A 12,094-nucleotide genomic window follows, 5' to 3' on the forward strand; every position below is an offset into this window, starting at 1 on the left:
TCCAAACCTTGCTTGCAACATAAATATAACATGTTGGAGGGACAGATATGAGTCTCTGGGACTACACCCTACTCTGAAACTCTGCTTCCCATCCATGTGAAGCACAATTCATCCCTGAACTTACTCAAATGCAACTGGGGCCAGAAGATGGGGAATCAGACATTTACCCCTGGAATGGCATCTATGCCCCTGTTGGAAAGAGGCAGCTTGTAAATGCTCGGCCATCTAAACCCATCTATATGCCCCTGAGTAATTTATCCTGTGATTTACATATAGAGAAACATAAAAAAGCCTTATTGACACTGATCTGCTAATCACATACAAATCAATATTAAGCATTTATATTTGTATAACTCTGTTCTGTATATCACCAATACATGGGCAAACATTGTTCAATAAAAATATAGTATGGTTTTATATTACATACTTCACTTCAGCCAAGAATATTCTTTCATGTTCACCAGCTATATATCATATGTAGTGCTATCCATTCACAGGTAGTAAAAAATGTACATTCTTATATTTTGGCTGGCATTTCCTGTATGAGGAAAAGGAGGAATGGACAGTACCACTTTATACATAAGCAAGGGGAGCCTCACCTGCTCTTAGCTGAAGCTGCTCTGTCTCTTTGCCGACGGTTCTTAAACCAGTTCCCCACTTGTGTTGGTGTGAGCCCCGTAGCCTGAGCCAGATGTCTCTTCCTGGAAGGATTGGGATAGGGGTCTTGGAGGTACCATTCTCTCAAGAGATTGCGAGTTCGTTCCTGAAGGAATTAAGTATAAACACAACTTTTATACTTTCTTACAAATTCCAGTGGTATATGATGTACTAGGATTACAGGAAATTTAACTCTTTTTCTTGAATTTCACTTTTTCATGCTTGCTTGCACAGGCAGATTTTCAGTTTAACTTCTAGTACTTACTAGTGTTATAATACAATGTATGAATATAGGAGGGTACAGATATACTGATAATGCTAATATGCTAGTGTTATAATACAAGGCATGAATGTAGGAGGGTGCAAAGATACTGATAATGCTAATACCTCAAACATCATCAACATATTCTTGATGTACAGTAGTTGCCAAGCAGTTCATCAGCTATGGTAGCAATTGACATCAAGGTAGCAACACAAGACAGGGTCATTGACCTTTTCACTTCCTTTAGCACTGCAGTGCAGCCAGGGTGCTTCCCTGACTTGATGTCATTGTAATCAAACCACAACAGATGAGAGAGTGTTTCATAATCAGGACATACTACTTGTTTACCATGGTAACAATAGTAATAATTGGGATACGGCAGCCTACCATAATTGGTCCAGTGACTGGCTGTATAATAAATAATACAGTGGCAGATATTATATCACACTGCACTAACGGTTTTCTTAATTAGTTTCTGGTAAAGACAAAGTAAATCAAAGTATCCAACTTATGCAAGCAATTTCTTCACAGATACCCACCTCTGCCTTTCCCTTTGCTTTATGATCCTTATATAATTGTGTCTTTCCTATAAGTAGCACAGTAAATGTGCACATACAGGAAACATTGACCTTTTCTGAAGCTGTTCATTCTTTTTTTTTCCTCGGTGGATTTTGTTCACATGTTATATTTTTTCTAAAATCTGATTCACTAAGATTATAACTGTTTGCATTAATAGCCATAGCAAGCCAGTCAACTTTCAAATGGTCAATGTTGCAATCATGGTTATGTAATCAAAGAGAACTGCCTGCATTTAGGGATCAAACTGCAGAATTATCACTATCCTTGAGAAGCAAGACAGCTACAGACATTCAGTTTCCTAGCTCTACTGCTTTAATATTTTCCCGCAAAGGCTAACAAATCATTTTAACTGAAAAACTCAAGAGTTACCATTAGTGGATTTTAGGTTATTACGACTTTTAACAACCTGTTCTTCTTATCCACATTGCAGATGAAAACAGAGATACATACACACACACACACACACACACACACACACACACACACACACACACACACACACACAAATGCATGCATTGTATGACTTGGACTCAGGTTTTTTTGTTGCCACCTGCCTAATAAACTAAGTGAAAAGACATATGTGAAATTAATAAGCTTATTACGGAATCATTTTAATCCCAAACCTAGTGAGGCATTAAAGAGACACTCATTTCAGATCTGTATTCTAAACTCGATTGCTTTAGTATAAGATCATATTGCCAAGTTGTCTAAATCAGCCAAAGACTGCAACTATGGAGCAACAGAACAGCATACTGAGAGATGGAATTATGTGTGCAATAAACAATGAAAGCAAAAAAAAATAAAAATCTCATATGATAAGGCATTTTCAAATGTTAGATTATTAAGTGAGGCTTTGGCCATGGAAGTGGCAAATATAAAGGTGAAACATTTCCAAGTTAAACAGTATGATGTAAAGTAGAAGGAATAAATAAAAAGCACATTACAGAATATGAACTGCAGTAAAACTAAAGATTGCTGCAGATGTGTGGGTATGCATTATGCACCTTTTCAATGTAAATTTAAGGGAAACAATGTTATGCTCATGTCAGAAATGAGTACATAGTAAAAACACGTAATGCAGAAAAAGACATCTTTACAAAAATGCTTGTGTTAGAAGAGCTGAAATTATGCTTTGTGCTGAATGTTCACATATTTCTGCTAAAACGGACAGTATATAATGTTCAAATGAAAACATAAAGTAGAGTATTCACTGGAAATATTACCTTATGTGCAAAGCTTAAGATAAAAAGTCAACCCATTACAAGTATAAATGCAGACAGAATACAAGCTTGTGAATTTTCAATAAATAATAGAAGCAGTAAACTACAGAAATTTAGAGAAATCACTAACAAACTTTTATAATATACTGTTAGTATATTGACAGCTTGTGAAGAAATAGATATAAAGTTATTGGAGCTACTTATTTGAAAGTTGACTGTATGGAATAAAATGAAACATCTTTGATAATAGTGCACACAAATGGTTCCAGCTTAATTGTCAAAAAATTATTTAAATCAAATACATTAAGACTACAGTGAAAAGAAATAAAACAAATATATTCTGAAAATGTTGTAATAGAGGGTGCACAAAGGCTATCATTCTCTGTTGAAATGTGTACATTTGTAAACAGAAATGAAAGTGCTTACTATTTTTTTTTTTTTTAATAAATGTTCTTCATGTCCTCTATTACAGCTCTTTTGGTGGAATTGACACAGCAGTGTTTTTGTTGGAATATTCTGAAAATGAGACTTTAGAAATATTAATTATAAAATATGAAACTATTTAAAGAAGAAATATGTATCATAAAATTAATTACAACTATGTTCTAGCAGATTCCAGACGACATTTTTCAATCCCACATCAGTTCTTTGTGCTAATGCTGATGACTGCTGATTCAGAAAAGCCTACAGAGTTGGACATGCTTCATGAGGTATTGATTTTAGATGTTATTGTCACTACATCATTGTAAACTGAGCAAATTAATCGATAGCTTGCTGAAAATTAAACTTTGATTGGATGGTCTAAAATATCTAGACCACCATTCATGTGACATATTGTCAGTTTCAGAGACGGTTGTCTATTATAGGGGTCTTATTTATTAATCCTCCACCAAAGTAATTCTATAATGCTGAACATATTACACCAACAAATGTACAAAATTAAAAGCTAAGCCAGATCTTTTGAATGGCAACCTGGAATAAATGGGAATGTAAAACAAAAGGTAAAGATATGTAATGAATGTCAAGCAAACTGTTCTTTCTTTCCCCTGGGAACAACCTTCAAAGACATAGTCTAAACTATATGGATAATATCAGTTTATTAAGGGAGCTTTCTTGACAATTGGATTTGAAATCTTGTGTTTGGCCAGGATTGGACAAACATATTAGTACAGGTCCTTTATTAAAATTAAGGGCCATATCTAGATAATAATGGTTTTAAAAAAATTTTAAAAAAAATCATATCTGTTTGGAAGTTTTAATATGATTTACTTGTGTTTGAAGTGATTATTTATGACTGTCTCTTCATTTTATCCAATACTTACTCAGAATGTCCTTGAGGCAAGCTTGCTAATGTACTTATTCATTTATTTTCATATTTGTATAAGATTTTGGTTTTGCATTTTAGGGGACAATTATGTAGATATATCTTTAAGAAAGAGAAGTGTTTTTTAATCACATAACAATTGGGTATTTAATCAGTTAATGTTCTTAATTAAATTGCTTGATGAAGTTTTGCATGAGCAGAATGAAAGCGCTTATCTTGAGTTTGATATATTCACGTTTCTCATTTAAATTTTTTTGGGCGTTGGGTGATTGTTGGCCATACTTTGTTTAGTTTTTGGTTTTGAATATCTGTTTATGCCTTAGAAGAAAATGCTTTTAGTTTTAAAGATGCTCATTCATAGTGAATGGATGTAGGCAGCATGGATTAACTACTTTACATGACTCTGCTGAGGACAAGGTACTCTACTCAGACTTTTTCCTAATTAATGATAATGAATCCTAAAATGGGAAACTTATGTCTGTTTGTTCATGAATGATTTACATTGAAAAAAATTATAAAGTTTAAAGATTTCAAAATGTATGCTGCTGAGCCAGATTATTTGGGGCAATAGTGTTGCCATTATTAAATAATCTAGCTGGAGGATTAGTGATAGATATTGCAAAGAATAGCACTCTGCAATGATATGCATTTGGTATTTCACCATCCAAGCTAGGTCTGAGCCCTGAATTATGTCATTTATCGCACAGCCACATCTAGGAAAAGGTTTCTGAGATGCTAAGCTATTACATTGCTTTTACTGATTATAGTGCGGAAGATCAAAATACCATTAAATCGAACATAAAATGAACCTACTAAAAATCCCAAAAAGAAAGCACATTCTTTTTGCAATATTTACTCTAAAACACCTCCATAACACTAGTCATTAATTTATCTGATTAGTGGTAGAGTTACAGAAAGTTTTTTTTTTTAAGTTAAAGTGTAGGATTAGAAACAGTGTCAGGGTTAGGGTTAGCATGCATTATTAAGGGGGTGCAGACACACACAGGTACCCACACATACATACACCAGAAAAACTATCCCTTTACCTAACCCTTACCCTAACCCTAAAACACACACAATCACACATACAATAAATCTATCCCCTTCCCTAATTCTTAGGATAACCTGCAAACATTTGCATGTGCACACACACGCACGCACGCACACACGTACACACGTATACACACACACACACACACACACACACACACACACTTATTATCTAACTTCTTATATCTTCTCAAACGCCATCCCTAAAATTTGGAATAAACTGCCAACCCCCATTCTCTCCAGCTCCACCACAGTACATTTTAAAAAGCTACTAACAACACTTGGCTTTGCTCTTGCAACTCTCCTGGCTAAAACTAATCTCTGTATATGTAAGTACATACTGCTCATTGGATGCTATCTTACTCTAATCCCTGAACTCATTTATATTGACCATTAACGTCACCAAGAATGTGGTATATATACCACAGTCTTGGTGACGTTAACATAGATTGGAATAAAATGAACACACCTTCTCCCTCCCTTTCCATTAACCTCTACAACTTCTCCCAAGTAATCCACTCAACAACTCGTCCTAACAAAAACCATCCCCTGGTTCCATCATTGACTGGATCTTAGTCTCTCACCCACACAATATAACTCTTTCTGGCACTGTCCCTGACTCCTTCAGTGACCATCTCCCTGCCTTTATTCACCGCTCAGCCAACTCCATTCAATTTCAACACCACTACATTCAAACACGTAACCTTAGCAACTTCAACCCCACAATCTTCTCAAATATTCTTAAACAAATAAACTGGCAAATTCTAAACTCTCTCCCCCTTGACAATGCCGTTGAACATTTTAACTCTGTCTTCCTAAATACTCTCAACTGCCTAGCCCCTCTAAGAAACAAATGTGTCAAAGCCAATCCTGCTCCTTGGCTGTCCAATGAAACAAAACAAAGCATGCACCTCAGGGACAAATCCTGGAAGCTTTACCAGAAAAATAAAATGTCTTCTACCTTACTTCAGTATACCCAACTCCGCAATCAAGTAAAGAAATTAATCTCTTCAGACAAAAAAAAAACTTTTATAATAAACTACAAACCAACAATATGAAAAATCCAAAACAAATCTGGAAATCAGTCAATTCCCTTCTGCATCCAGGGTCCAGGAATAACCCCTGCCCTGACCCTAGTTTAACTGACTTGGAGCGGAGTTCTCACTTCAACACTTTCTTTACTGAATCCATAGCTAAGCTCACAAAAACTTTCCCTAAAAACAATTCTCCCAACTCTCCCTCCACTTTACCCAACAACACTAACAACTGTCCTCTTAACTTCCAGATCAAACCAGTTTCAACCATTTTTATAAAAAGGCTCTTATCTAAACTAAAACCTTGCTCCAATGCCCCTGACAATATACCCTCTTCCTTCCTTAAATGTGCTGCAGAAGGCATAGCTCTCCCTATCAGTACCCTCATTAACAGATCCTTAAAAGAGTCTTATGTACCTAAACTCTGGCGCTCAGCGTACATCCTACCTCTTCACAAAGGTGGCAAAAACACCAACATTTCCAATTTCCGTCCAATCGCCCTTCTATCCCCTATATCTAAAATATTGTAAAAATGTGTTCACCACCAACTTATGCCTTTCCTAATCCAGAATCACCTCCTAACACCCACCCAACATGGCTTTCACCCTGGCCACAGCACTATAACTGCCTTAATATCCTTCCCAGAAACAATCAATCAAGCTCGAGATTCCGGACTACTAGTATCCACACTACTGCTATATCTATCTAAAGCTTTCGACACCATCTCCCATAAACACCTTCTCTCTCATCTCGCCAACCTCAGTCTCTCCCCTACTTCTCTAGCCTGGTTCTCCAATTACCTATCTGACAGATCCCAAGCCGTCAGATGGAAGAACTCTACCTCCTCCTTCTTGCCAACACCAACCGGTGTTCCCCAGGGATCCATCCTAGGACCCTTACTTTTCAACATCTTTATCAATAACCTCCACACTGCCATCCCCGATACAACAGTCATTCAATATGCTGATGACTCTACCTTAGTCTGTGCCACCTCTAACCTATCTGAGCTACTAACCAAAACCCGAATCGCATTTTCCACTATAGAGAACTGGATGCAACAAAACCATCTCTCCCTCAACTCTAAAAAATCTAAAATACTACTCTTCCCTCCTACTAGGGCTTTCTCCTTTGACAAAAATGCTTTCCTAGTCCTAAGCCAAACCAACACTGTTATTGAAGTTGTCCCCTCCGCAAAACTTCTTGGCACTACTATAGATGAAAACCTGAAATTTGGCATCCACATACAACAAAACATAAAGAAAACCCACCAAAAGTTAGGTATGCTCTACCAGAACAACCGCTTTCTTACCAACTCCTCTAGACATACCCTGGCAACTACCTACCTTCTAAGCACACTACTCTACGGCGCCCCTCTCTTAGCTAATCTGTCTTCTTCTATCATCTCTAAACTTGAAACTTGCTATAATAAGGTCTCTAAATTTGCCACTAATTCCAAAACCTCAACTCACCACTGCCTTTCCCTACAATCTCTAAACTGGCTAGAACTATCTAACCACCTAGACTATCTCCAACTAACCACAGCTCACAAATTAATATTCTACCCTGAAAAATGCCCATCCATAACAAACGTCCTTCCTCCATACATCCCGAATAGATCTCTGAGATCCGAACACCAAAACTTCGTCTCCGTCTACAAACCAAAACGTCCCGCTGGCCAACTACTTCTCTCCTTCTCACTAGGTAAGAAATGGAACTCTCTTCCCCCTTCTCTCAGGAGTATACCCAACATAGAATCATTCAAGACCCAACTATTCCTATACCTATCATCCAAACGGAAATGCTCCTGCTTCCACCCTACATAAATTCTACTGAATGCCCCCATTGACTATTCTATATTGTTTGCGTTTACTTCTACTCTCCTAAAATAGACTCAGCAGTCTTAATCTGACTAATGAATTTCTTCCTTAACACTACAAACTGTAAATACTGTATATATCAATACCACCAATCTAAAAAAAAAAAAAATGTTCCTATTCTTACAGATATTTGTATCATATTGTTTTGAATTGATATTCCAGTAATGGGTGTTCTCTATTATCTATTAGCTGTGTTGTTTGATTTACATCTTATGCATCTGCATTTCTGAATGCATGAATTCTAGTCTTGTATTTTACTTTAACATAATGTAACCTTCATTGTATTTGTATTGCTTACGGAGCTTTTCTCCCCGGGCCTCCACTGAAAATGGGCACTTTTAGGCCCAGTGGACTACCCCGGTAATCAAACTGAAAATAAAATAAAATATTGAAACATTTAAACTGTATATACTTTTGTACCACATATTATATTGATGTTGCCTCTAGTGAACTGTATTTACCCATCAATGTGCAAATGCCATTTGTATGCTCATGTAATGTCTTTGCAAGACTGTTAACTACTACAATGTTTGTATTACTTATTACTGGAGCTTTTCTCCCTGGGACTCTGCTGAAAAAGGACCTGTGTCCAGTCGGACTTTCCTGGTAAACAAATGTAAAATAAATAAATATGTTCTACTTACCTGTTACGACAAAACACGTATCAGGTAAAATGTCTGTTTGATAATCCAGATGTTCAAGCAACCTTGTCTTTCTAGTTGACAACTAGTGGAATGCCTGACTAAACATACTGCATTTGGTTTTACTGGTCCCTTTGTTACTTTTGAAGTTTGTATTTCCTATTAGAGTTGTTAAGCATTCTAAGATTTTTGGATTTTATGTTCACTATACATTGGCATAGGATAGGGATCATGGTTAAGCAGATAGATGAGGTAAGGTAAACAGTTGATAATCCTCAAGTAATTTAAAGTTAGTCAGTAGTGTCTCTATGTGTAGCAGATTGAATTTGGTATTGAATGCATCCAAGAGGTAACTTATACATTTTATGGATTGAAGGGGAGGACATGGAACCACCAAACAGTTTTAAGTTCTATAATCGCTTTACCTTTTATAAATTCTGTAACAAGATAGTCCACAGACCTGCATCTCTGGGACAGGTATCATGATTATCTTCCCAAGAATCCCAGAGGAACTGATGTAGAAGTTTAATGAGTTTGACATATTTACATATTTTGCAGCCTGTGAATGAATGTAGGTCAACCAAAACCACTGAAATTAGAGTTGTGTTGATCCACAAAGTTTACATCTAAATCAAATGTATTTTTTAACAAGAAACATATTTATTAAATTATCACTTATGACATAGGCGATCATACATTTATATAAATGAAAATAAACCATATTGACATAATCCTAATTGCAAGCATTATGCAACACAAAACATATTTACATAATTTTAGTTGCAAACATTATACATCACTTACAATCTACCCAATCATTGTTAGTCCATTACATAGCTCATTCAAATCCTGCCTTCTCGTAAACCTCATTCCTCCCTATATGGATTGTACCCACAATTTTCATTTTTTCCTATGTAATTTGCTTCTACCCTTTTCTAAAGAGTTTTGTTCTATTTTGATCCTTTTCTAAAGATCCCAATTCTAGTTGTTTTGTTTCTGTTACTATATTCGCTACTTCTAGTACAGCTGGTTTAGACTTTGATTTCCATTTTCTAGTAATTGCTTTTTTGGCAGCCACCATAATTAGACTCAGCAAGGCCTTACTATGTCTAGGCAATTCTGATTCAGTATAATATCTCAGAAAAAGAATTTCCCTAGATACACCAAATTGCTCACCCATTATCTCTGATATAGTAGTCTGCAGGGAATCTTTAAAGTCTGTCAACTCATTACACTCCCAGAAAATATGTTCCTAATTATCTCTTTCTTTCCCATCACACCTCCAACATTTGGTGTCTACCTGAAGAACAATTCTCTGGAGTCTACTTAGGTTATAAAAATGGCTATGTAAATACTTCAAGCAAAGTTCCTAAACCTTGTAGATTTTGTTACATATTTGGGAGCCATGCATATATCCCCCAGTGTTTCTTTGTGAATTTCTTATCCAGTCTCTTTCCCAATTCTTTCTCATCTCCTCTGATTGATTCTTATAGTTATCATGCAATACTTTATATGGTCTACAAATTATTCCTTTTTTAATGTAAATCAGATGTCTTGGTGACAGGCCTGTTGAAGTATAACTAAGTCCTCCTAATATGGTGAAGAGTGCAGGATGTCTCTGAGAATTAACAGCAGTAGAAGTGCAGATGTCGGTCATACCAGTTTAATTTTAGGCATTAGAAAGTTTGTAAATATGTAGAATGGGCTGTATTAACCATACGATCGTTATGATAAGAGTGCATTCTTTTCTAATCTAATCGGCAGTATAGAACTCAAGACTGTATACCAGGCCCGCATCTTTGTATTACTTGTTTGTAATGGAGCACAACTGAAAAGGATCTATAGGACCAGACCATCCATTCAGTGAACAAAGAGACAAGTAAATGAAATATGCTCCTGTATTTTTCTCAACACTGTTACATTTAAAATTGTACATGATTACTTAATCAGAAAGCAGACGCAATTGACCAAGTATGCCAAATGCTACTAAAACAGCTGCTGTAAGATGGGACTTGAATGCCAAGATTGCTGCAATTCAAGAGATATATTTCTTATTCCAAGCTTTGCTGAACCCAATAGTTCATTGTACAAGATTCCTTCAATTCCACAGAGCTTCTGCTATTATTTCATTTCACAATATGTCCTGCAAATGAGACATATGTAGATCAGCACTGTAGTTTAAGTTAGCGATATATGCCATGTTTGTTTATTGCAATTTTGGAAATGCCTTCTTTTATTTCATATCCATGTACTCTAGTAAATGCTGTTATGTATTAATTAATTTTTTCAGCATCCTATTATATGCTCTAATCTATTTCTACTGCTCTCTCACTTTGTATTTATGTCCTTTATATCTAATCCTGTCTAAACTATACCACAGAATTACTCTACAACAGAACCAAGGTTGATTAAGATTAAACATACCCTGTTCTGCCATCCATAATTGTGCTCGGGTTACAATTTTAGAAGTTGGTTTTAGCACATTTACCTACCGGACATACATTTTCACAAATGAACACAAGCTCTCTAAAATGCAGGAACAAAATGCAGTCCAATGATACCCATTAATGTCCCCTCACATTACTGTAGACAGATATCTGTGAAATAGCCAGAATCTTCTAAGAAACACAGTTCTGTAAATTATTTTAATGTTGAACTGGAAGGACACTTTGGTAAACTGTGACAACCAGTCTTTTCCTAGCTAAATACACCAGATAAATTTGGTGGCTATGCTATTAACTAGTAGAATTATTTAGTTCAGATGTAGATTATTTGAGCCACTACAATATCTGAAAGTTTTAACATGTTATCATTTATATTGAATGAAATATGAAGCTTCTAACAAGAGTTGGACATCAACTGCTGCTAGTTGTGTATTTTTCTAAAATCAGCCCTGTAACTCCAATTGCTTCTCTTCAAGAAGTGGCATTTTTAAAGCTTAACTACTCACTGGTGTGAGCTGAAGTCCCATGCATGGAGGATCTGAGGCCTGGTAAATGTGCTGCCACAAGAGAATAAAAAAAAAAAGAAAAGAAAAAATGGGTCTAGCACTTTTGCACAACAGTGGCAGTGGTGAAAAACTTCAGGGATGTGATCTAAGTCTATTAACACAACTATTTTCTATATGGATTGTATGTTTATCTTTCTAATTATTACTTACAGTTCTTATTTTTGGCTAATTTCAGAAAATATATTGTTTTATTTTGGTTCAGAAATATACAAACAATTAAAGTCTTCCATTTTTTTCCGTATATTCTTTGTGGTTATTCCCATTTTGTATTCTAATCTTATTTGTTGTATTGCACATTATTTCTAGGTTTTACAGTACATATTTTAGCATATTCTAACATCAATCAGCCATTAAGGCATGTAGCTAAAGAGTTACCCCAGTGACTAGTGTTTCCCTTTTCCACATTTTTTTTAATTAAATGCATTTAAGGCATACAATAA

General features: G+C 35.7%; 1 protein-coding gene across 1 annotated transcript in view; it reads right to left on the reverse strand.

Moving 5' to 3' along the window:
- Positions 1–595: 595 nt before the first annotated feature.
- LOC122805342 (homeobox protein SIX3-like) overlaps positions 596–12,094 on the reverse strand; it is a 60,683-nt gene continuing 49,184 nt past the window's right edge. The window contains exon 2 of the mRNA XM_044075427.1: positions 596–763. Within this exon, the coding sequence (XP_043931362.1) occupies positions 596–763 (168 nt within the window). The remainder of the gene's footprint in view (positions 764–12,094) is intronic.

This window comes from Protopterus annectens, chromosome 6.part1, assembly GCF_019279795.1.
Source record: "Protopterus annectens isolate FY-2018-M chromosome 6.part1, PAN1.0, whole genome shotgun sequence".
NCBI classification, from domain to species: domain Eukaryota; kingdom Metazoa; phylum Chordata; order Ceratodontiformes; family Protopteridae; genus Protopterus; species Protopterus annectens.